The sequence below is a fragment of the Polypterus senegalus genome, chromosome 5 (genome assembly GCF_016835505.1).
Source record: "Polypterus senegalus isolate Bchr_013 chromosome 5, ASM1683550v1, whole genome shotgun sequence".
In the NCBI taxonomy this organism is placed as follows: domain Eukaryota; kingdom Metazoa; phylum Chordata; class Cladistia; order Polypteriformes; family Polypteridae; genus Polypterus; species Polypterus senegalus.
In genome coordinates this window covers 202,403,763-202,431,385 of record NC_053158.1, presented here as the reverse complement: position 1 = coordinate 202,431,385, position 27,623 = coordinate 202,403,763, and the positions used below count along the sequence as shown (strand labels likewise).

Here is a 27,623-nt window from a genome sequence, read left to right as displayed (position 1 = left end):
TGGCCCCCACAGTCACCAGATCTCAACCCAATAGAGCATCTTTGGGATGTGGTGGAACGGGAGCTTCGTGCCCTGGATGTGCATCCCACAAATCTCCATCAACTGCAAGATGCTATCCTATCAATATGGGCCAACATTTCTAAAGAATGCTTTCAGCACCTTGTTGAATCAATGCCACGTAGAATTAAGGCAGTTCTGAAGGCGAAAGGGGGTCAAACACCGTATTAGTGTGGTGGTCCTAATAATCCTTTAGGTGAGTGTATATATATATATACAGTATATATACACAGTATATACTGAGTATACTTTATACATAAAATATATGTTGTCATACCTTGCATAACTGAATAACCTTTATAGCACAATAACAATTCAATACATTTATGGTCACTACAGTATTTGGATATAGTAATCGTCATGTGGGATAAGGCTGACTCGTATAAATAAGTAGAGCCAAATAATGCAGTCAAGGAGCTTTTGAATTCAACCGAGTGAAAAATGACGGCTGTCCGATTATCTGCGATGTTAGTTTCCTCTCCTTTCTCTTTCTCAGATCGCTTTTTGGAAGGACGTCAGTTTCGTAGTTTTTATGAACAGTTCGAAAATGCTTTTCCACATTTTCCTTCTTTAGAATAGCAATGATAGATTGACAGATCAGACAAATGCACTTCGATTGTGACATTGTGAGAGAAAAAAATCCTCTTCCAATTCCACATCCAGCCCATACCCTCCCCAAACAAATTTTCTTTAAACCCCTTCTTTAGTCGATATAAATTGGAAGGCTAACTAGATCACAGCCAGGAGTTTTGCAGTAGCTCGTGTGTTTGATTGTGCGTGCGGGATGACCAAAGAAAAGAGATCTCAGACTGGCCGCCCTGTATGTCACTCAAGTGGCAAATGCCGTAGGGAGGATATATGATTTTTTTTGAATGCAATGCGGTCTATCTGCACTACCTTTGCGATCTACCGGTAGATCACGATCGACGCATTGGGCACCCCTGCTGTAGGGTGAGTCCATGGCACAGCAGTCTCCCAGGGGCACTTCCTGAGTAAAGTGCAGGTGTGGACACTAAGATCTCAAGGGGTGGAATTTTCCAGACATAAAGGCAGCCTGTGGTCTTCTCCTCAGCAAATGAGGAATCCGTATAAAATTCGGCAGAGGTTCTGAATGTTTAATGGTGTGGATTTGCACATTCGACAAGCACACATTATTAAGCTTTAGGTATCAGTCTAAATATTTATAATTCCAGTGTAATTCTGTGTATAACACCATAATAATATCATTTATTTATTAAAAAATTGAGATATAAATGCAAACAAATTATTGCTTATGGAGTTTGTTCTGCAACATGGAAGCTGTTTCAAAAATATAAATGATACTTATGGTAGGGTTGAGGCTGCCAGTTTCGACTGCAGCTCATGTAAATATTTGGGATTGCAGGGAGTTGTGTGGGTGATGGAAATGGATCTCCTGTGGCTGCCTCTCCGCTTTATTTTTCTTTTTGTGTGTTTAACTGTAGTCTCCTCCAGTATATTACTTTGCTGAGAATTTACCTTTTCCATGTGTTATTTAAATCATGTTGAATAAAAGGTCCCTTCAAATGCACCTTTGAAATGTCAGTCTCATTTGTTTAGCAACACAACCCATTGAAACATCTGGAAACTCAACATGGTATATTAGGAGAATTTCTTTTTCATTAATATTTTTTGTCCCTTTCAGAATAGATATGATCCTGGCTCCTGGACCACCGTCAACTCCGAAACACAAGAAGCCCCAAAAAGGACCTTTTGTGTACCCCTCACAACAATCTCCAAGGTTTTTTATGTTTTTTTTTTCATTTTTCAACTAATAGTAATAAATTCATTGAATTCCAATAGGTTTGTCCACCTAATTTTAATATTGCAGTGCGGACGTTTTGAGCAGGGCCATTTGACATTTTCTGCACTACAATCGTCTCCAGCGATGTCGCGCATTCAGGTCATCCTCACTGACTGGAATGTGTATCTTGAGCACAGTGTGAGCTTTAATAAAAGGTTCTGAAACCACATGAGCAAGAAATTCAACAAAAAGTTGTTCCTAAGCTTCCAAAAAATTCCAAAGTGCGAGATCGAAACCTTCTGTAATGCTTGCTGCTTTCTTACAGAAATTACGTTGTATGAAGGGATCCTACAATCTGAATAGTGAAAAGGTGTAAGCTTGGAAAATGCTTTTATATCTACAGTGTGTGTATACAGTCATATGAAAAAGTTTGGGAACTCCTCTCAGCCTGCATAATTATTGACTCTCGTTTCAACAAAAAAGATACCAGTGGTATGTCTTTCATTTCCTAGGAACATCTGAGTAATGCGGTGTTTTCTGAACAAAGATTTTTAGTGATGCAGTATTTAGTTGTATGAAATTAAACCAAATGTGAAAAACTGGCTGTGCACAAATGTGGGTCCCCTTGTCATTGTGCTGATTTGAATGCCTGTCACTGCTCAATGCTGATTACTTGGTTGGATGAGCTCGTCAAGCCTTGAACTTCATAGACAGGAGTGTCCAGTCATGAGCGGTCAAAGGTATTTAAGGTGGTCAATTGCAAGTTGTGCTTCCTTCCCTTTGACTCTCCTCTGAAGAGTGACAGACAGCATGGGATCCTCAAAGCAACTCTCCAAAGATCTGAAAACAAAGATTGTTGAGTCTCCTGGTTTAGGGGAAGGCTACAAAAAGCCATCTCAGAGGTTTAAACTGTCAGTTTCAACTGTAAGGAATGGAATCAGGAAATGGAAGGCCACAGGCACAGTTGCTGTTAAACCCAGCAGGTCTGGCAGGCCAAGAAAAATACAAGAGTGGCATATGAAGAGGCAGGATTGTGAGAATGGTTACAGACAACCCACAGATCACCTCCAAAGATCTGCAAGAACATCTCACTCCAGATGGTGTATCTGTACATCGTTCTACAATTCAGCACATCTGTATGGCAGGGTGATGAGAAAGAAGCCCTTTCTGCACTCACGCCACAAACAGAGTCACTTGTTGTATCAAATGCTCATTTAGACAAGCCAGATTCATTTTGGAACAAAGTGCTTTGGACTGATGAGACAAATATGGAGTTATTTGGTCAGAACAAAAAGCTCTTTGAGTGGTGGAAGAAGAACACCGCATTCCAAGATAAACACCTGCTACCTCCTGTCAAATTTGGTGGAGGTTCCATCAGGCTGTGGGGCTGTGTGGCCAGTTCGGGGACTGGGGCCCTTGTTAAAGTCGAGGGTCGGATGAATTCAACCCAATATCAACAAATTCTTCAGGATAATGTTCAAGCATCAGTCACAAAGTTGAAGTTACGCAGGGGTTGGATATTCAAACAAGACGATGACCCAAAACACAGTTGGAAATCTACAAAGGCATTCATGCAGAGGAGAAGTACAATGTTCTGGAATGGCCGTCACAGTCCCCTGACTTGAATATCATCGAAAATCTATGAGATGATTTGAGGCAAGCTTTCCATGATCAGCAGCCATCAAATTTAACTGAACTGGAGATTATATATATATATATATATATATATATATATATATATATATATATATATATATATATATATATATATATATATATATATATTGTGATAGTAGGGGGTGCTATCGCTCCCTTGAACCCTCAGGTACCCCACCAAACACCAGGTAAAAGTCCAATTATTATTGTTTTTATTATAATAACGTGCTCCAAGCACTCTCCACTCCACTATATTCATAAACACAATCAAATTACTAATCAATGCACAATTCTCCTCTCCCAGATGCGTTGCCACCCTTCCACCCAGCTCAGCTCACTCGTCTGGGGATTCTCATAGTCTTTTATAGTCTATGACCCGGAAGTACTCCTGAACCCCTGTCCACGTGACTTCTTAGCACTCTCGGGTCGGATAAAACTCTCCTTCTTCATCCCGGGTTATAGTGCACATATGCAAGTCCTTGAGCCTCCCTGCAGCGTCCTCTGGTAGGCCCCACGGTATCCAGCAGGGTTGGGAATAGAAAATCCATTGTCCAGGATTCCCTGCTGGTCTCTGAGGCACTTCCATGCTACAGGAAGGGTTCAATCTGGCTGCCTGGGGGTGTTGGCTGGGATGAACAGCCGGCCATCTCCCACAATATGTATAAAAGCCAAACACCACTGACTCACTCATCACGAAAGCTCCTCAACCATGAGGACTTGGGACTTGAAATTTGGAATGTAGGTTACCCTTGGCCTATAAGTGCTCGTTAAGAAACAGTTTTAAAAATTTCGTGGTCCAAGCACGTTCTGTCTGTCTGTATGTCCGCTTTTCACGAGAGAACTACTTCGACTTCTCTCATCGCGCTAAGTACCAGAGTTCGCTTGCGGTACCGATGCATTTAAGCAAATCCAACAGAGTGGCTGTGGGCCGAGAGCGTTCGAGTTGGTCTTAAGTCTCACCAAATGTTGAAGTGCACCTCCCCTCCGCTTAGCTAGCGATACCTGTTTGTTCAACAGACATTATCATCTACAGATTGTTAAGGAGTAGCGTTTGTTGTTTTTGAGAGAGAGATCAGAACTCCATGTGTTTTAGAGAGTAGCTGCTGCTTGTCAGAGATATCACGGCCATGTGCTTTTCTCCCCACGTGGGGAACGCTCTCCTGTCAGAGCTAAACAGCCTCTGTCGCGGATTAGCGCAAATATTTCACTCCTACAAGCAAACTATAATACTTAGCATGATGAGAGAGGTCGCAAAATTAACTGGAGTGTTCAAGCAAATTATTGAAAAAACTCAATTTAAATCTCGATCTAAAGAGTAGGAATCTGATAAGTAGTTCTCTCATGAAAAGCGGACAGACATACAGACAGACATTGGATACAGATATATATATATATATATATATATATATATATATATATATACACACTCACAAGGGTGGGCAAAAGTAGGCTTACAATTCTGAATATGCGAGGCTGGCAATTTGACCACTTACGAGATTGTACCTACTGTAAGTGCTCTGTGCCATTATGACATTCTTTCAAGTTAATAAAGCTAATAAAGCTATTGAGTTAATAAAGCTATTGTAATAATCATAACCTGCATGTGTTTTTTCATATGAACCTACTTTTGCCCACCCTATATATATATATATATATATATATATATATATATATATATATATATAGTATATATATATATATATATATATATATATATATATATATATATATATATACATAGAGAGAGAGAGAGAGAGAGAGAGAGAGATGTATATACAGTGAAATTCTTCATTGCATTTACTAATCAAAATGAAGCCCAACACTAACTCTATTTTAACCAGTTAGTAATGCTACATATAAATCCCTGTACTTCTTCTCCAAGCAGGTGGTCCCATAAGTAGCTGAAAGCCACATTCACACCCTTCAGTGATCACTGCTGCTGGCACAGCAAGGAAGTAAAGTAAGATCTTTGTTAACCAGAACAACAATTCCAATAATTCATTAGTTTATATCCCGACTAGATCTCCTGCTCTCCTGGTGTCTCAAATTTCCAACATATTCTACTTTGTACTAAATTATGGGTTGGCATGATTCAGTGGTGAACATGGCTCTCTCATCTTTCAGCAACTGTGGTTCTGATTCCTGATGTCTGAAGGTTTTTTCACACACCCCACAAATATGCCTTCTAGGATAACCACCTCTTCCAATTAGGTGCATGAAACATTATACCCTAACAAGGCTGGTTCCTGTTTTTCACCTGCTGATGCAAAAGTAAATAAATAAATAAACACATTTTCATTGTTTTATTTTAAATAGCACTTTTCTTTAAAATGACCTTGTAATGTTGTAGCCACCAATGAACATTTGCTCCAAGAATGCTAGAAAATGCACTGTGGAATGGTAGTTCTATTTATAATGCCATCTCAAACACACAACGGTGACAAAATAACAGCAGTAACAATCACAACTCTTTCAGCTATGTAGTTAAAATCATTTAGCATGCAGTCCATGTCAGGTGCTCCCCATTGGAAATCTTTGACCGAGATAATCAGAGCTATTAGCTAAGGTGTCCTTGGTGCTTTGGCCATCATCTTCTCCAGATGCTCTGATCAGGTCAAAATGGTATTCAAAAATCCCAGTGCTGAACCGGTCAATGGTTATGATGTCAACAGCCACACCACATGCACTTCAGATCAGGTTATCCACCTGAAGCTTAGTATGTTTGGACCTAGACAGAACTTGGATGGGAGACCATCTATGAAAAAACTTGGGTTGCTGCTGCAAGAGGTGTTGGTGAGGCCAGAAGTGAGGCGCTTGCCCTGTGGTCTGAGCGTGGATCCCAATGCCACAGTGCAGTCACGTGAACAATGTGCTATGAAATTGGCACAGTCCTTCAAATGAGACTTAAAACCAAAGTCCTGACTCCTGAGTAAAGAGTAGGGTGTATTCCGATGTCCTGGCTTCCGTCCTGTCGACAGCCTGGTCATTGTGACCCGCTAATCATCCCCCTGTCTCTCTCACTCCTTCATGATCTAACAGCTCATGTGTGATGAGTGCACTGGCGGAAAATGGCTGCCATCATATCATCCAGGTGGATGGTAAACATTAGTGGTGGTTGAAGTGTCTCCCCTCTCACTACTGTATCTAAAGAGCTTTGAATAGTGAGAAGAGTGATATATCAATGTAAAGAATTATTATTATTATTATTATTATTATTATTATTATTATTATTGTATTTGCAGCACTGTTTGCTTTCCTCTTCTTCAGGATTATTCATTGTATTTAATTAAACCTGTACAGAATTTTAGAATTTAACTGAAAATTGAATTTTTCTTTTGTTTTAATTACAGCAAAAATGAGCCATATTTATCCAAAGCACCACTGCCAGAGGCTGAAGACCAAAGTATGATGGGGAGATTTATAAAAGTGGAAAGACAGGTATGGGATAATGTCCATGTTAAAGAAATTCTTCTTCTTCTTCTTCTTTTTCTTCTTCTTCTTCTTCTTCTTCTTCTTCTTATTATTATTATTATTATTATTATTATTATTATTATTATTATTATTATTATTATGATGCCTGTTGCTGCTGGAATGTACTTCAGGCTCCCCATGAACCCTAAATTACACTAAGCAGGTTTAACAATCTTCTTCTTCTTGGTTCCTTTTTGTCATTTTGGACCAGTAAGATCGTTCCATCTGATTCAATGCTGTATCTTCTGCATGGTTTTGAGTAAATCCACCCAAATTGTTCTTCTCCACACTGTTCTCTGTTGTTCTACTTTTACAACAGGGTGGAATTCAATCCCATATGCCCGCCTCAGTAGACATTTGTAACATGTGTTGCACCCATTGCCATCTGCATCTTTTATCGGTGTCTTGGTCACACGTTTCATCAATGTCTTCATTGGTAACATGAGTTTTCCAAGATATGTGAAGGATTGTTCTGAGAAACCTTGCTATGCAAAAACCTCAAGGCAGTTGATTACACTTGCTGTCTTTTTGCAAGTCTCCCTGGCATACAGGAGGTAGAACAATTGTGAAGTATAGACACAGGTAGTGAGGATTCTGAGTGCCCAAAGTGGTTGAAGGTGTTAAAATCCTGTCGATCCTAACCTTGCTCTTTATTGCCATCATGCGCCATGATACTACCCAGGTAAGTGCTCACAGTAAAAAAACACAACCCTTCTTCTGGCACCACCACTCATCCCTGGCAACCTTGTCCTCTTCTTCCCGATTCTGGCCACTGAGTGGTGTTGGCTGGCCCCTTTTATAGCCCACCCGGAAGTGTTCCAAGTGCTTGACTATCTGGTTCCAATTGCACTTCCGGGTGGAGCTGAGGAGTTGTCCAGCTGGGCTGTGGAATCCATGCACCACCCCCTGGCGGCCACCCCAACTCCCAAACGGTCTGTTGAGGACTCCATCTCCCATGGAGCCCTGTGGGAGGGTGAGGCATCACTGCCAGCCAGGGAGGCTGCCAACAAGTGTCCTGGGGGAGGTATTGAGTTGCCCATGGTTGCTCCCCCGGAACATATGCAGCAGGGGCATCCCGGCCGCCTGCCACAATATATATGAGTACACTGCTTTGATGTTTAGCTATCATACGAAGTGTGACACAAAAATCACAGGACGGGGCTTGGGGCTTTCCAGGGAAACCATCTGCAGGTCGGCCGGACGTGAATCATAGAACTATATCCCCTCCTGCATGCCCTTTCAAACCGCCGACTTGCTAGGTATTTCCTGTCAATAGTCCAGTCAGTATTTGCACAACAATCGCTACACGAGTTGCCGCTATAATGTCGGGTGAAAAAATCGAACAACGAATCAGGATCAAATTTCTCAGGAAATTTAACAAAACGGTGACAGAAACTGATAGAAACAGTGTACGGTGATAACAGTTTGTCTTGCACACAAGTTTTTGAGAGGCGCAAGCGATTTAAGGAAGGACAAGAAAATGTTGAAGACGTTCAACGCCCAGATCACCCACGCTCATCTCGGACGGATAAAAACATCAAAACGGTGAATCAGATTGTTCGAAATGATCGTACAGCTTTTTCCATAAAGCAGTTTATGACTGATGAAAACACTCCTGTCTTCGATCATCTTCCCTATTCACCCGATTTAGCTCCCTGTGATTTGTACTTGTTCCCGAAAATCTAAAATGACCTAAAGGGAACACATTTTTCTTCAATGGATGAAGTGAAGACAGAAACGGCAAGCCTGTTGAAGAGCATCAAGGAAGAAGACTTCCTGCACTGTTTCAATCAATGGAAGATACCTATGGAGCAGTGTAGTGATCGGTAGGGGGAGTAAACATTTCCGGTAACTTCTGATCATTCCTGCACACTGGCTTGGAGGAATTTTCGCCCATTCCTCCGTACAGAACAGCTTCAACTCTGGGATGTTGGTGGGTTTCCTCACATGAACTGCTCATTTCAGGTCCTTCCACAACATTTCAATTGGATTAAGGTCAGGACTTTGACTTGGCCATTCCAGAACATTCACTTTCTTCTTCTTTAACCATTCTTTGGTAGAACGACTTGTGTGCTTAGGGTCGTTGTCTTGCTGCATGACCCACCTTCTCTTGAGATTCAGTTCACGGACAGATGTCCTGACATTTTCCTTTAGAATTCTCTGATATCATTCAGAATTCATTGTTCCATCAATGAAGGCAAGCCGTCTTGACCCAGATGCAGCACAACAGGCCCACACCATGATACTCCCACCACCATATTTCAAAGATGGGATGAGGTTCTTATGCTGGAATGCAGTGTTTTCCTTTCTCCAAACATAACGCTTTTCAATTAAACCAAAAAGTTCTACTTTGGTCTCATCCGTCCACAAAACATTCTTCCAATAGCCTTCTGGTTTGTCCACGTGATCTTTAGCAAACTGCAGATGAGCAGCCATGTTTTTTATGGAGAGCAGTGGCTTTCTCCTTGTAACCCTGCCATGCACACCATTGTTGTTCAGTGTTCTCCTGATGGTGGACTCATGAACATGAACATTAGCCAATGTGAGAGAGGCCTTCAGTTGGGGTCCTTTGTGACCTCCCCGACTATTACATGTGTGCCTCGCTCTTGGAATGATCTTTGTTGGTCGACCACTCCTGGGGAGGGTAACGATGGTCTTGAATTTCCTCCATTTGTACACAATCTATCTGACGGTGGATTAGTGGAGTCCAAACTCTTTAGAGATGGTTTTGTAACCTTTTCCAGCCTGATGAGCTTCAACAACTCTTTTTGTGATGTCCTCAGAAATCTCCTTTGTTCGTGCCATGATACACTTCAACAAACATGTGTTGTGAAGAGCAGACTTTGATAGATCCTGTTCTTTAAATAACACAGGGTGCCCACTCACACCTGACTGGCATCCCATTGATTGACAACACCGGACTCGAATTTCACCTTCAGACTAACTGATCATCTGTGAGGTTCACATACTTTTGTCACTCACAAATCTGTAATATTCGATCATTTTCCTTAATAAATAAATGACCAAGTATAATATTTTTGTCTCATTTGTTTAACTGGTTTCTCTTTATCTACTTTTAGGACTTGAGTGAAAATCTGATGATGTTTTAGGTCATATTTATGCAGAAATCTAGAAAATTCTAAAGGGTTCACAAACTTTCAAGCACAACTATAGAAGGTGACAATGTTTAGAATAAATATATATTTTTTTATTGATCTGGTTATTTTTGTGTCTCACCTCGTACAGTATATTCGATTGGGTGCCAGTAGACTTTGAACAACTGCATATTTCTGAGGTGAGCAAGTACAAATTAATGCCAAAGCAAAGTTTTTTTTTCTTTTCAATCCCAATCCCTTTACTTGAAGGAGTGTGGCCGCATGTTGTTCACTCTAAGAAATAAGCCTTTGTTCTGTACAGAATAGTTTCTGTGACTTTCAAGAAGGAATCGGGTTTCTTCACTTCACTAAGAATGCTTCAAAATATTTCACCCCCATGGATTAATAGCCACACAGATGGAATGCTGGGAATGTTCACTGAATTGTGAACATCTAACATGGCCTGCTGATTTCATTAGGCCTGGAAACTCCTTTTCAGTAATGAGTGTGAATTCTGAAATGGAAGCACATGATTAAATAGCAGAGAAGTTAAATCACTTGTGAAGTTTCTATAGTACGCATAACCTCATGCTGTATTTGTAAGCGGATTCAGTTGACCACATTTAAATAAGCATAATCTATCTACTGCCATCCATTTTGTTAACTAATTACACCACTTAGTGAGCTCATTTATTCCAGTTTTCAGTTGAAGTCTCTCTGGGCAGCATCAGGCACAAATCCCACTCTTACACAGATTACACAAGTTAAGCCGATGTCTCATTATGAGACTTTTTGTCGTGAGTTATGTCAAATTTGCTGATTGCAGTTGCTCATCTCTTCACTGCACCCCATTGGATTTCACAACTTAAAATCACATTTACTGATCAAGCGTGGTTCTCGTAGTGCAATCGTGTCTGCCCCTTTTTCTGACAGCCAATAACGTGCTGCCTGGCAGAACCAGTGCTGTACCAAGGAGTAACAATTGCAGCAAATTCTGTCTCTGCCCTTTTCCCGTTATGGTATGTAAAATACGAGACATCAGACAGACAAGCTTCATCTACTTGTGAAATTCAAAACACGCATTTTCCTTATTGCTCATACAAGTGTGTTCCTTATTCCTTTGGTGTAAGTGGTTGGGCATTCATGATGGGTTTGTTATCGCTATGTTGCCAAACCATCCCAGGTGATTTGTTCAATGGTCTCCTACCAGTGGCATCTCTATGCAGTGTACTTCTGGATAAGCAGTCATTGGTTGCCAGCTCTTCTGCCAATTCAGCCCACCACTCCGACTAATGAGAAAATGAAACAGGTTTGATTTGATCCTAGCCAGTGTCACAATAACAGTCCAAAGACATTGAAAAAGGTTTGGGGAAGCCACCCGTATATTATGCCCTGGCTGCGAATGGGTAATTTTGTTGAGATGTTCACAGGTTTGAGTCCAAAACAGAATTGATTTGAGTGTGAGAATATGGCGGCTTTAAATGCCAGGAACCGGAAGTGACGTCATCAATAGTGCCGGAACCGGGAGTGATGTCTTCAGTGGGGACCGGAAGTGACATCATCAGTGATGCCGGGACCTAGCGGGATTTCACTTTGATGAGAGAGAAAGTCAATGCAGCTCGCCACCCCCTGTTGTGGCGTGGTACTACTATTATTCAGGTCCTTTAGCTGCCACCCAATCACACGTGTGTGACACCAGTTGCAGACTAGGTGGTCTCAGTTGTTGGGTATGTCATTTAACAATCGTTTTCAGGCGCGTGCACTGCTGAAAGCCTCAGACTGGCTAGGATTAATGAAGGCTATGACTGTAAATTGCTGAAAAAGTCGTCTAATGTGACATGGGCTTGAGGAAGCATGGCAAATAGTCAGAAATCAACCGAATCATTACAGAGGGGACTGGGATAACACACTGGGATTTGTGGCGGATGTGATTTAATGTAAAGTATTACATGTAAGAAGTAGGTATTGTGTGTTTTATTAAGATTTCATTTTTGGCAAAAAATTGACTTTTATGTTGTCTGAAGGTATTATATTTTCTGCTTCAATGCTTATAAAATGCCTGATTGAATATTGTCCAATCATATTATTAGACTTCAGAGTCTCTTTTAACTCTTTTAGGGCTAATTTTGTTTTTTGTTTCTTATCTCCCAGGGCTGAATATTTTTCCAAAAACTAACATTTTTTTAAAAAAGAACACAAAGCAATTGTTTAACATATCAAATCAACAAAAAATATTTACTTTTGACAAATGTTACTGTCTTGCATGTTGTATGAGCCTGCATACTCTATGATTTCACGTACATATCACATACATTTTACACAGAAAAGTCTGATTTCGCTCAAAGCAGCCAATTTCAGTCATTGCCACATTGCACTGCTCACAATACGTGTTGCTTTGGTGCCTACTTATCTCGTCTTTTGTTGTGGGTTTACACTTTGAAAAACGAGAATGCGATGCAAACGCAGCCCGCGATTCAAAAAATTTCTCTGCCTACCTGTTTGTCTCGTCTGATGGTAGCTGAAAAGCAGCATCAGGAGAGAGCAGCCTGAAGTACAGCAGCTGGTGATCTGTCGTGTCCAACAGCGAGCCATGCCGTCTTGTGAAGTCCAGCAGCCAGATCGGCTCTCAACGCATCAATGTCTGTGTATTTATCCCACGCGAACCTTGCCGTAGATGCATCGGCTGCGCAAAGGCGCTCAACTGGCAGCAGATCCGCTGGCGCGGCATTGGCTGGTGTTTGATCAGCTGATGCCGGCTTCTCACTCTCTTGCTCGATCTCCTGATCACTGTCAATAAAATCCGATTCTGAAAAATCAGAGTCCGACTCTGTGATAATGCGCAAAACATTGTCTGCCGAGTGTTTTCTCTTCGCTCCATTGTCACATGTCGATGCCATCTTGCCATTGTTTACATTTCGCAACTCACGCACACGCTAGGATTAGTGGCCGAGTCAACGAGTCTAGCATTCCTCCAAGCACAGAGGGAATGCCTGTGATGTGACAGTGAGATTTGTCGCCATTAACAGCTGATTATCGCCCTCAACCCCTCCTGTCGACAAAGGTCGACACCCGCCCTAAAAGAGTTAAATTCTTTCTATGTAGAAGAAACATCATAAATCTGTGGAATGAAAAGAGTTAAATATTTAGTGAGATGAATGTGTTTCATTTCTGCTTCAATATGGCAATCCCCCAGGTTTATTTGGGTGCTGATCACTGCACCTTCCAATCTGATGGTCAGTGTTTTTGGAGCAAGCGGTTGGGCATTTGTGATGGGTCTGTTATTGCTACGTGGAGAAAACGTCTGAGTCATGATAGTCTGATGACTTGTTCAATGGTCTGCTGCTGATGACGTCTCTGTCAGATGGACTCATTCCACTAGCAGTCAAGAAGGGTGACGCCCAGGATTGTATGGAGGCATCTCACGTGAATTTTGTCTAGGGCTCAGAGGTCTCCCACCATCAAAGTCCAGGTCTAGGATGCACAGGGCAGGATCAGGATCAGTCTATCTTACAGACAGACCTCAGTATGTGCGCCTCGGAAACTGCAGGTCTGATATTGTGGTCAGGAACACCGCAGGGGACTGGACTTTCTACGGTCCTGTTCAGCCAACATACATCAGACTTCCAATACGACTCGGAGTCCTGCCACATACAAAAGTTCGCTGACGACACTGCTATCGTGGGCTGCATCAGGAGTGGGCAGGAAGAGGAGTATAGGAATCTAATCAAGGACTTTGTTAAATGGTGCGACTCAAACCACTTACATCTGAACACCAGCAAAACCAAGGAGCTGGTGGTGGTTTTTACGAGGACCAGGCCCCTCATGGACCCCGTGATCATCAGATGTGACTGTGCAGAGGGTGCAGACCTATAAATAACTGGGAGTGCAGCTGGATGATAAATTGGACTGGACTGCCAATACTGATGCTCTTTGCAAGAGAGGACAGAGCCGACTATACTTCATTAGAAGGCTGGCGTCCTTCAACATCTGCAATAAGATGCTGCAGATGTTCTATCAGATGGTTGTGGTGAGTGCCCTCTTCTACGCGGTGGTGTGCTGGGGAGGCAGCATAAAGAAGAGGGACGCCTCACACCTGGACAAACTGGTGAGGAAGGCAGGCTGTATTGTAGGCACGGAGCTGGAAAGTTTGACATCCGTGGCAGAGCGACGGGCGCTGAGCAGGCTCCTGTCAATCATGGAGAATCCACTGCATCCACTGAACAGGATCATCTCCAGACAGAGGAGCAGCTTCAGTGACAGACTGCTGTCACCGTCCTGCTCCACTGACAGACTGAGGAGATCCCACACTATGTGACTCTTCAGTTCCACCCAGGGGGGTAAACGTTAACATTATACAAAGTTATTGTCTGTTATACCTTCATTGTTATCACTCTTTAATTTAATATTGTTTTTTATCAGTATGCTGCTGCTGGAGTATGGGAATTTCCCCTTGGGATTAATAAAGTATCTATCTATCTATCTATCTATCTATCTATCTATCTATCTATCTATCTATCTATCTATCTATCTATCTATCTATCAGGATGATAGCAGGATTGAAAACTCTCATTTTAGTTTTGAGGCTAACATTTCACTTTCTTAAAGGCACCACCTCTGATTGGCAAAGTCTGACTGGGGAACTACCATTTCGGTCTCTTAGATTAGATTAGATAAACTTTATTAATCCCAAGTGGAAATGTAGATGCATACAATAGCATTAAAATAAAAATAAAGACACAGACTCATAGAAAAGTAATACAGTTCATCAATTAATCAAACAAAAATAAACGTAAATGAACGTTATCAGTTTCAGCATTTAATTTGAAACATTGAGGAGAAGTGAATTGCCTGATAGCAGTTGACAAAAAAGACCCCCAGATATGCTTCTTAGCACATCGTGGTGGTTAAAAGTGTCCCCCAGATATGCTTCTTAGCACATCGTGGTGGTTAAAAGTGTCTTAAGAGATCGCCTCCTATAGGGGATGGAGAAGATTTTTCATGATGGTATTCAACTTTGCCACTATCCACCTTTCAACAACAGCTTCCAGGGTGTCCAGGGTTATCCCTGTAATGAAGCAGGCTTTCCCAATAAGTTGGTTCAAGTTGCTTCCCCAGGTGACCACCACACAGAACAATACACCGGTTACGATGGATATGCTGCATACCTCAAAGGATCAGAGTCTCCTTAGGAAGTTCAGTCTTCCCTGGATCCTCTTGTACAGCACCATTGTGTTGTCATTCCACTTCAGTTTGCTGTTTATGTGAACCCCAAAGGTACCTGTAGCTCTGCACCACTTTCACCTTCTCACCTGGATTGTGGTTGGTCTCAGAGGCTCTTTGACATCTTGGATGTCCACCACCAGCTTTTCCATCTTGGTGATGTTGAGTTGCAGGTGGTTCTCCTTTCACGATTGTTCCCCACCTTTGGAAACTTGTAACAAAAACCTCAACCACTCATTGTTATTTTAATAATCCTTGGACTCTCAAGTAGGCCAACATCTTAAGACCATAATGTGCAGACTGGTTTGTAAATAATAACAAATTGAGATAGGCAAACATGGCTTGCCAACAGAAAGGCTTTTTTATTTAAGAAAGAGGATTTTGAAATCATCTCTAAACTTAACTGGAAGCAAGTGTAAGGTGTTAAGGACAGGGGTTATGGGTTCATACTTTCTTGTAATGATTTTTGCAACAGCATTTTGAATTTACTGAAATCTGCTTAAAGAAGGATTTTAGAAGCCATTGAATAATGCATTGCAGTAGTCAATCCTCTTAGAAATATACACATAAATTCATTTCTTGGTATCCTCCTTGTTTTAAAATGGACAAAGCATGTTTTAGACAGTTTCATAAAACAGTGGTACCTCGGTATACGTCTGCTTTGGTATAAGTCCAACTTGGTATACGTCCTGTTTGGACACAAAAAATTTTGCTTGGTATACGACCTTTGTTTGGAATACGACTCGCGTGCTAACCTTGTTTACCTCTCTCGAGACAAAGCCACGACTGCCCACGAGTGCACCAGTTGCTAGCATTCAGTGAACAACCCGCGCTATAACTCTCTGTGAACTTTCACGTGTGTGATATAGCGGGTCCACAGCTCCTGTCAAAGTCCAGCTTTAAAATAAATAATCACCGCGCTCGCAGCTTGGTGAGGGGGCGTGGTGGTTATGTGGCTGAAGGTTGTCAGGGCGATTAGCGATGTGGGCGTGCACTTGTCCACATTCATGATTGTTCCTGGGGCTGCTTATCTTGATAAATAGAAGCGCGAGTTGGCTTGAAGGGGAGTAAAAAGAAAGAACGGACGCGAGAGAGAGCGAGGAGAGCGCGCATGGATGAAGTGGCTGAAGCAGGCAGAGCGAAGGTCAGCTGCAAGTAGGGCGACTCCCCAGTTGGGAAGCAGGCACCGGGCTTCTTCTTGTTTTTTTTTAAAGAATGCTTCCTGCTTTTAACTTCGTTGTTTTTAAGAAGACTTTTTTCTACTGTTTTTAACCTCCACGTTTCACTTCTGATTTTATGGATTATTAATTGGAACTTTGGAGACTGCACTTTAATTTGAACACCTTGTTTTGTTAATTGTTTTAATAAAAGCACTTTGCACTTTTTCACCATCCCCTTGCTTTGTTGTTACCAATGAGGTTAGCAGCGAGGCACATTACCGTCGGTGTAGGATTCAAAGGCTCCCCGGCAGCAGATGGGAGTATACATACAGCAAACCTGCATCGTCACAACGTGATTTTGTGTTTTTTTCATGTAAATTTGAATTGATTGTTGAAAAGTATGAAGATGGCATGCGTCTCCGGGACATGGCTGTTGCATACCGTTTGCCGAGAACGACGGTATCTACGATTGTGAAAAACAAAGATGTTATTAAAAAGTAAAGTGAGGTAAAATTTTCATTTATTTCATCTAATTGCTTTTGTATTTATGTATTTTAGTATTAAGCAGTGTTTACATTTTTTTATACAACCCCATCAATGTATAATATGCCAATAGCAATAGGATTTTTTTTTTTTTCATGGGAACGGATTAATCATTTTCCCAATATTTCTTATGGGAAAAATTTGTTTTGGTATATGTCCTGTTTGGTATAAGTCAAAGGGTCTGGAACGGATTAAGGACGTATACCGAGGTTCCACTGTATATGTGTTTTAAAAGGTCCAACTAATGCCTGAATTGCAAGTTATGGTATCATTATAATTATTTTCTAGTGCTAAAAGTATGGTATATTTTAACTTTTCTTTAATACATTTCTTTGGTAGGTGGAACATATGGAGAAAAAACTTGACTTCCTAGTCGACATGCATTTGCAGCATATGGATCAACTGCCTCCAGACCAGAGCAGGCCATTAACGAAAGACATTTCCGAACCAGAGATTCCAGCTGAGGAAAAGCAGGACGACAAATACACGGACTTCAAGCGCGTCTTCTTCAATTACACTGAGCCGTGCCCTCCTATGTCTTACCAAATTCCTGTCAGCAAGGTTACACCGTACAGCTTCTTCAGGAAGGAGCCCCACCATACCAGCTTCTCATCGCCTTTGATGATGGAAGAGTTAGGCTGCATGAGATTGCCTCATCCTTCCATGCTTTACATCGAACGGCCCAGCGTTTTGCCTATCAGTACGCTGGTGGATTCTCGAAACAGCCCACCTTCAGAAGGAGATGGTCAAAGCCCTTTCATGGATTATACATCCCCGAGGCAAGGGAGAACCACGGTGAGGGACACGGACACCCCACTGTCACTTCTTTCTGTGAATCACGAGGAACTGGAGCGCTCCCCCAGCGGCTTCAGCATCTCTCAAGAGAAAGAGGATTTGACTTTTGGACTCAATGGATGTAGCTCAAGCTGGATGAAAGAAAAACGATATCTCGCTGAGGGTGAGACCGACACGGATACTGATCCCTTTACACCAAGTGGACCTCTTCCCTTGTCGTCAACTGGAGAGGGATTCCCAGACTCAGTATGGACCAGCTCTAGTAACCCTCTTTAGCTCTTTCTTTCTTCTTTTTCTTTTTCATTTTTTTCACAAGGGAAGTACGGTAGAGTAGTAAATGAAAACTTGACTTCCATTTGTAAAATATATATACACTTTGTATATTTCACCACATTAAATACTAATACTGAGATTCACCCAAAGCTTAATCGCTGCAAAGCAAAAAGGCACTGCATGTAATGCATGCAAATCTAGTGGTAGACAGTGCAAAACTCAGATAACAAAGAGCAAAAAAAAAAAAAAAAGAAGAAAATCTATGCTATTTCATAACACTAAAAGGAGATCATTTTTGTGCATGGTTTGCATGGAGCTACATCATAACAAATTGTTTAAACCAAATGTCCTCAGAATTAATGTGTAGTACATGTGTGGCTTTCATTCTGATTTCGTTAGACCAGACACGACAAAATTCACAGAATGCTTGTATTCCTCCTGAAGCAGATGCAGCAAGGTATCCAGCAGGCAGGGAACATCATCTGCCACAAAGTTCATGCCTGACTGTATGGTGGGCATGAAGAAAATACAATACAATACACCGTTATTTTTGTGTAGCGTTCTTCGCTGAGTGCAGGTGCAGAGCGCTGTGAACAATTCTCACTTAAATGACAAGTATAGATAATACTGATTACTAAGTACAGAACTGCTGCACACATAAAACACACAGAGAACAAAGTAGAGCTGATTAAACAGACATGGAAACCAACTGTAACTGATGAACTTTGGCCAGTTGACAATGGAGGACATTAAAATTGCGAAAATGAAATTTAGACTGTTACGATCGGGGAAGAATTTCGGGATCTTTATAGCCTTATCCTCTTATGGAAGCCATTTTCCGTACTGTGTTCGGGTCGCATCACATGTTTCTAGGGGGTGTGGCTTGGAGTTTACCAGCATAGATAGATAGATAGATAGATAGATACGGGATAATAACTGTGGAAGAAAGTCACCCCTCAGACTTACAGTATCAGGCAGAAAAACTCAGGCAGGAGGAAGCTTGCCAGTGTGCATTTATTTTTCTTCTTATGAGAACCGAACAAAGTCACAGAGTTTTATTTATAAGCATTTCATTTTCAGAATAGGCATACGCAACATGTGATACAACAACTTACATTTTATACTGATTGGTCCTTTCAGGAGAATGCCTTAATCACAGACCACAATACTTCATTGATTTGCTTATTTCTTACATGCCCGTGCTAATCATGCGCTGTACACTTTATTTCCTTCATTCTGATTGGTTAAAGTTCATTCCCCCACACATGGCCATCAAGCCCTTCGCAGTTTCCTGCAGTTTAACGCATTTAGCATTTTACTCTTTCTTCTCTTACACAGTACAATTTACAGAGACGTTACTTACAAACTTACATTGTAACCTTACTTTTTCTTAGCAGGCTATTCCGTGTCGCTAAAGCATGCTATCACTCCCAGTAAAGCAAAAGCACTCCACAAAGGTTAACGTTGGCACTCAGCTTTTTTTCCGATCTGAGGTTAAATCCTTCTATAATGTTTTCTTGAATTCTTTCTGATTAATTTTCAAGTCTTGCCGGGTTTTCGACTTCTTGCCTGAAGGGGTTGGCTGTGATTTTTGACTCTCATCTGCGTTTTGGTCATTTTGTTTTACTTTAGTTTTGTTTGTGTGGCCTTTTTCATGCATCTCTCAGTTAAACTCATGAAATTAGTTATCTGTTTCTCTGCTGAGTCACAACACAGATAGAGTCACATTCCTGGAGACCCGCTTACCCGCTCCTGGGTTTTCTGTGGTGGAGTCTGTGCTGGCCATTCAAACTGATGAGAGGATCTTTCTATCCAATGATTCCAGTGCTCCGCTAAGTGCCACCACCTGATACCAAGAAGAGAAATGGAGTAGAGAAACATCCGTTACAAATGTACAATGTACAAATGACTAGCAGTACGCACATTTAATCAGCAGCTCTAGTCAGGGTATGCCAGACTAAAATCATGAGCCCTCAGCCTGAGACTGAAGGGGCATCTCTTATATATGCAGGTAGATCAGTCCACAGCTTTGGGACCCTGTAACTAAGAGGCTGACTACCCACTGTTATTTTAATAATCCTTGAAATCTTAAGTAGACCGGCATCTTGAGATCTCAGTGTGTGCTCTGGTTTACAAGTAATGACAAGTTCAGATAATTAAACAGGGCCTTGGCCATTTAAGACCTTATTTGTTAAAAGGAGGATTTTGAAATTAGCCCTAAACTTAACTGGGAGCTACTGTAAGCACCCGAGGGCTGAAGTTATGAGTTTGTATTTTCTAGTTTGTGTAATAATTCTTGCAGTAGCATTTTGACTTAACTGAAAGCTGAATAAAGAACTCTTTAAAGAGCCACTGAATAACACATTGCAGTAGTCAGTCCTACTAGAGATAAATGCATGAGTTCTGCCCATAGCAGGCATTCGCCCATTGGATGGACTGGTTCTCAAGTCCATCCTGAGTATCGCTCAGTGCCTGTTAGAATGCCAGCCCCACTATAGATGTTGTAATGTCTTTCCACATCCAGGTCCTAGTTGAGGAAGGAAATACTCTCATTCCCTCCATGACCTTTCGTATTCAAGGCCTACTGGCCAGGTAATGGAGTAGGGTCCACACTGGCTGGGACTGTGGTTCGTGCCTCACAGAGAGAAAGTCAAAAGTTAGAAAATGTTCACACGGTGTAAAATTCAGGTGTGTTCTGGCACTAAATTAACTGATATAAAAGTTTGGGCATTCCACATTTACTTCATCCAAAAGCCATTTTATATGTTTTACCTACATTCCACTCAAATTATGCCAAAACAAGAGTAAATTTACTATTAACATTAAGTTCAAATATTTGGCTCTTACACTATTAATGCAAAATGATCAATACTAGCGTAAAATCATTATCAATATTACCCTGTTAACACTATCATTACCAGAGCCTACGAGAAAACTCGTAAATCCGGCCCACCTTAAATCCGTTCGCACCTCTATGTCAGTGTCTTTTGTCCTGTAAATGTGCCGATTAAGACAAGCAGCAACCAGGTGGCTATTCCATCCCCCACCATTGCAGAACATTCACTAAGTTCTCCCAGCTCATGCCTTGTTTGATTATCTGGGAGTGAACTGCTGGAGTTTTAGAGTGGAAATAATAGATTGTTATTTGGAACACTGCATTTCATGTCTGTTCTGTTTCTACAGTAATCTGTGTAAACACATTGTTAAAACAGAAACTTTTTCATATTTTAGTAATAAATGTAGGCATAAACTATAGAATGTGTGAAGCCTGAAGTCCAAAGATCAAATAAACACTTTCACAAAAGGTTCAAGGATGATACAACAGCTTCTGTGGCGTAGTGGTAAGATTTGCTGACTTATAATCAAGAGTCCCCGGTTCGATCCCCACTGCCTCCTATATTTGCCGTTGTGAGCTGCTGTTATTGTTAATATTATACAGTGCACACATACATTTGGTTTGCATCTGTAACAGATCATGTACATTTATAGTACTGTACTTGTAAAAGTTACCTTTTCTTTCACTTTTATCCTCTCACTCACGATCACGACACATACTACCACCCTAGGGATCTGACGCTGTTAGTTTTTATTTATTATTCCCACCTATATAATTAAAGAGTTCTTTAAAGATGATGATTTTGCAACGGAAAATTTACAGGAGTGGAGGGCAGTGTCAGGGAGATCAAGGATCACATGATGGACTCAGGGAGGAGATGACCCCAGAATTTGGGATGTGTCATGGACACCTCCAGTGATTTATGAGGGCACCGTTTAGCCAATATGTTTTAGTCACATGATGCCTCCTCACGAGAAACGAACAATGAAACAAAACCGAACGAATCAACGCATTCCTAACAAGTGTAACCTGTAGAAAACACAAAATGATGACGCCTAGCAAGATCGTACCCTGCATACCTTGTTGCATCTGCTCTTACATATCAAGAGCGATTTGAATCATTTTTCTTCTCGATTTAATGAAAGAATCCTTTTCAATTGAGAAAAGGTTGCCAAAAGGACCACCTTGAGATGTTTCCTTTATTAAACGTGGAACAAAACCACTTTGAACGACTGCTGCAACGGCAACCGCTTTGGTGCTGGTGGCTGCGTCTCCTCTGCGTGAGGTGCTGGTCTGAATCACATTGTGACTTATTACACACCACTCATGTACCTGAATTGTTCTTGATTGTTTTTCTCACAAACATAAAAAAAAAAATGTGTGCCTAGTTATAAGCATGTCCTGTAGCCAAAATAGATATGGATATATTTGAGACTTTGAGTTTACAATTCAAAACAAGCAGCCTTAATGAAACCTTTCAGCCGTACTGCTGCAGTCCACTTTCCATAATGATTTTAGGAGATTTGTTTGTCACCGTGAGTGACAATGACTCCACACTAATGAACTTCTTATTTTTAGGGTGACGGGGAGCAACCTTGAAGTGGGTAAGGAGGGCTGATGGGCAGAAGGATTGTTTATTTTTTTTTAATTGTTATTAATTGGTTTTTTTTTTGCTCAATTTCCAGATTTATGCAATTTTTTAAAAACTTTTGAGTCTTTGCCGGTTTGGCCAGTCATATTTTTCGATTACTATTTAATAACTATTCGTGTTAACCAAGAGTCCATCTCAAAGCTTCATTTAATGATTAGAACAAGAAAAGTATTTAGTTCTCACCGAGTTGTAATATCAATACACCGTACAGATAATTTTCATTCAATCCGTGTTTACAATCTTCACGTCACGTAAAAACAACGTAAAGAATGTCCGTAATGTCCTTGACAAAATGTGTGCTAATGACGCATCGCTAATTATTCAGACAAGTTGTCCAAGCTCTTTTTATTCATTTATATTAAGTTATGCACTTACTGCACGGTATGATGCACTGGTGTCCTATTTAGGGTTACTTCTTGTCTTGTGCACAGTGTTGGTGGGAGAAGCTCAGTCTGCCTGGATCTTCTTGAGAGAATGAATGGAGGGATCAAAATGAATGTGAATGTTAAAATCTGTGAGAAAAGGGAATGTTCTTCATTTACAGATTTGCTTTGATTTTATCAACAGGAATTATATGGTTGTCCTAAGACAAGGCAGTGTCTTCAGGGATTGATGCGAGTGAAGAAAAGACCAGGAGATAATAACGAGAGCCAGAATCGTAGTCGGTGCCAGGCAAAGGTCAAAATACGGCGAGCAACCGAATCATTAGGGCAAGCCAAGAATCAAAGTCAAAAAGAGGAATGAAACTGTAAAGAACCTAAAACTCAGTCTACTTCAGCGTTTCTCAACCTTTAAGTATCTGCGACCCGAGTTTTCATAACAGTTTTAATCGCGCCCCCTAACGTTTTTTTGAAACCCTAATAAAATGTATTCCTATATTTTTTGCTGCCGATACACCGCTACAAGTTTTATTATGCCTACTTAACTTTTATCGACATTTATCTAACTCTATATTTATTTTTATAGTATCAGAATGTAGTTTAAGTTAATTAGTTTTGGTTTCAATAGATGTATTTTTGATATTTTCGATTCTTGTTTTCTTTTTTTCACATCTTTGCGCCCCCTTTTTTGTTACTTTGGGGGGTGCGCCCCACAGGTTGAGAACCGCCGACCTACTTGGAAAAGGAACTAACTACGGCAAATATTTGAGTCTTATCTAACTGAAGGATATTCTTGACTGACGTTGCGGACAAATTTATAACAAATGTCCCATATACATCACAGATGTGACGACTACCATCACGTGACTCATTATACATATCACACATATATATATAACAAACGGGGTGAAATAAATTTGTATTGTTCATAAATAAGTTACAAACAATAAAAACCTTCAAAAATGACATGTACGCAACATTTACACGCCATAACCATCTCCTTAAATTGCGCAATCTGGGCACGACCATCAGGCTGAGGTTTTTGTCTTGACTCTATTAAGGGCTGTCTTTTCATTGAGCGCATGTTGCACTGTGCCTGCAGGCTCCTTGATCTGCTCGTTCATCATAGTCGTGTTCTTCTCCTAGACGAGTAATCTCAGTTTCTACATTATCTCCGGTCACTCATGTCTTCAGGGATTTCTGTGAGTGACAAAAACACCAGGAGATAATAACGAGAACTGAAATCATAAGTGAGTGCCAGGCAGAGGTCAAAAACGAGAGGTCAGAATTATAGCATGCAACCGAGAATCAAAGTCTAAAAGATGAACGAAACCGTCACATGACCTGTTACTCGCTTCACATAAGTGGGATGAAATGAAATAATTTAATGTTGTCCATAAGTGAGTACCAAACAATAAAAACCTTCAAACATGACACGTCCTACGACGTAACCCTCTCCCTAAGGTGTGCAATCTGGGACGTGACATCAGGTTTCCAAGGAAACTGCCGATGGAATTAAGTGAACAATCTTGGGTCATGAACACTGAAGGAAAGGACCCACAAACGTTCTTCAGGACCGTCACCACACCAGTCAACCAGACATTCAATTCTAGAACGCGTTTTATGGAGTCCAAAATCTTATGGACATCAAGTTCTTGATGAATTTTCAATAACAACTGGAGGAGGAGAGGTAGATGGGGAATAGAATCTAAATGCACAGAATTGCTTAAGCTGAAATACGTGAAAAGAAGAGAGTGTTCTAATATGAGGCGGGAGAACCAAGAGTCATCATTGAAGACGTATATACAATATTTGCTCTGTCGTCGGGATAAGTGTGTGGCTGTAAACGAATACCATCTTGCACTAATTAGCAAAGCCCTCACATTTTGTTGTGTCCCCGATGATATGTGTTTCAGGTACAGTGGCGCTTGAAGTAAGATTTTTGATTGAGTTGAGCACATGCTGCACGTTGCCTGTCAGCTCCTTTATTTGCTCATTCATCACAGTCTGTTCTTTTCCTAGATGAGTAAGCTCAGTTACTACGTTAAAATATCTCCCGGTCACGAATGACCCATAAGTATGTTGTCATGTAGAGTCTCCAGGTATTATTGTGTGCGACAAAAAGACCATGAGATGATAACGAGGACTGGAATCATAGTCGGTGCCAGGCAAGGGTCAAAATATGGTGAGCAACCAAATCACTAGGGCAAGCAACAGGGCAAATTGGGAATCAAAGTCAAAAAAGCAACAAGGCCAAAACGGACCCAGCACTTGGCCCACTTGGAAAAGCAACCAACTTTGCTAAATGTTTGAGTTTCATCCAACTGAAAGATAATCTCAACCAGGCGTTGCAGTCGTATTTCTATCCGAATTTCTATATACTTCAAACATAGTCATGTGACCCATAAGTCATATCATGTAAATAATAAACGGAACGCAACAAATTTATATTGTTTTTAAATGATTTCTAAAAAAAAGTATAAAAACCTTCGAAATTGAGACAATGATATATGGAGTTTTGGCCTGTGAAAGGTGTGCCGACTGTAAAGGACAAAGTAACATTTCAGTGAGAAGGATCGAGGGAAGAGATGTAGTCGAGCAATCGTAAGCCATAATATCAAGCTGTTACGATTGAATTCTCCTTTAGTTTCTTGTGCACTATTCTGTAATGATCGCAACCTTCTAGGTTTTCAGACCCAAGGAATCCAGTTTTGCTGTTTCTTTTAACCCAAATGCTTTATTAATAAGTAAATAATATTTTATGCTATCTTTAAACGCCATTTTGTTTAGACAATGGGTGGCAATATTTAGAAAATTCCATATAGTTCGTTATCTGCATAAGTTTTCCCACAATTCACTAGGGTGGCATGATGAAGACATGGTTTAGTTCTAATTTATCCGAGGCTGGATAAAAACATGTGAACTCCTTGTCGATCATTACTTTTCTGCCTTTTAAAAGCTTTTTTTCTTTCTAACTTTTGGCTACAATTTTGGTTTTATCGATTTTATTTTGACGAAAATAGGATTGGTTTCGGTTTAACGAACTTTGCTCATCTCTGACTGTGTTTTTCTCCTGCTGGTCCTTTTCAAAAACCTTTCTGTTTAGGTAGAAGATTACTAACCCTAAAAGCAATCAATCAATAAAATCTTAGTCAAAGGAAGATTCAAAGGTTTGAAAGCCAGAGTATCGCAAAAATTCAAAGAAACACACGCATGTCTTTGACATTGTCACACATGGATTCCGCTGATGCTGACAATGCCACTCCAGTGAGAGAAGGGGCGCTGTTCCTAATTATATCTTCTCTTTTGCCTCCGCTGCGTGAGAAAACTCCCAGTAAGGGCAATTGAGCCCTGCCCACAGCACTCCCGAAAACCCCGCCCCTTCCAGTCAAGCTCTATCAATACCGACATATCCAAAAGGAGTGGCATTTGTTGAGAAGCAGATCTTCTGCATGACGGACGTCCCTGAAAGTGATCAGCATGATAGAGCCGCGAGCATAGAGAAGCCATATACAGTAGGCTACCTGAGCACTTATTGCGCCTGTTTTCTGTTGTTGTGACCCCCCCACCAAGTTATTCTTTCTTTTCGATTTTTTGCACCGTTGCATTAAGTGGGTTGGCCCAACTTTTCTTACAGACTCATTTGCCCATTGGCAAGGTTTATCTGTCAAACTCAGCTCATGTGGACCTTTAAAACTGTCACATCTATGACGTCACAAATGGGGCATCTTCAGACAGTGCTATATTTACCGTGACAAAATCTCGTCAATCATGTCAAACAACCATGACAGAAAAACAAACAAGGTCACTGGGATGCATTTTGACACACCATACAGCAAAATGACTGGGAATTATTACTTGTTAAAGTGTTAAGTAATCTTTAAAGTGTGACAATATCAAGAGCATTTCCGTATGGACACTTATAAAGTTCTGTTTACGGCGATTTTGTAGTTAACCTAATATGGATGTTGGCGGTTCCTGGTAGTGTGCACAGTAATGTGTCACCACATTACTGTGACCCGACTGAATTTTGTGAAGCCATTTTTTCTATTAAAGGATCTCAGGGAGTAAAAGCCCATCCCAGCAGCACTAGGCACAAGGCAGAGATTCAAATGTAGGTGAGACGTTAGTGAATCACATAGCACACTTCCGCTAACTTCCACATTTGTTCAAATGGACAACCATGCAAGCCAATAAACAACTGTGGCCCCACTCTAATTCACGGCCCTGCTTCACACTCCACCTCCACAACAGTGCAAATCCTGCCGACTACGCCAAGTGTTTTGTTGTGGGCTTCTACATTATGAGCCTTCTCAGTCTGTATATTTGTACTGTGGTAACTAGTGGTGGTTGGCTGCAGACCCACAATATCTGAATTCTGTTGGCGCTCTGTCTGAATCAACCTTTATTGTCAGTATTTTGAGCGAAAGAAGAACTCCTTATCTCTGTTATCAAAATGGAGAGTTTAATGGCAACATCAGTCTATCTCTCTCTTTCTCAGGCACCTCTCTAATTCACGGCTCTGCTTCGAACTCCATATTCCACCCCCCACAACAGTGCAAATCCTGCTGACTACGCCAAGTGTTTTGTTGTGGGCTTCTACATTATGAGCATTCACAATCTGTAGATTTGTACTGTGGTAAATGGTGGTGGTAGGATGCAAATCTGCAACATTTGGATTCTAACGGCCCTCTAAATTAGTCATCTTGTCAGCGTTTTCAGCC

At 41.0% G+C, this 27,623-nt stretch overlaps 1 protein-coding gene across 1 annotated transcript in view; it reads left to right on the top strand.

The window, feature by feature from the left end:
• kcnq3 (potassium voltage-gated channel, KQT-like subfamily, member 3) overlaps positions 1 to 20,997 on the top strand; it is a 269,851-nt gene extending 248,854 nt beyond the window's left edge. The window contains exons 13-15 of the mRNA XM_039753985.1: positions 1,721 to 1,816; positions 6,826 to 6,913; positions 17,304 to 20,997. Coding sequence (XP_039609919.1) covers positions 1,721 to 1,816; positions 6,826 to 6,913; positions 17,304 to 18,035 — 916 coding nt within the window. The 3' untranslated portion in view covers positions 18,036 to 20,997. The remainder of the gene's footprint in view (positions 1 to 1,720; positions 1,817 to 6,825; positions 6,914 to 17,303) is intronic.
• The last annotated feature ends 6,626 nt before the right edge of the window (positions 20,998 to 27,623 follow it).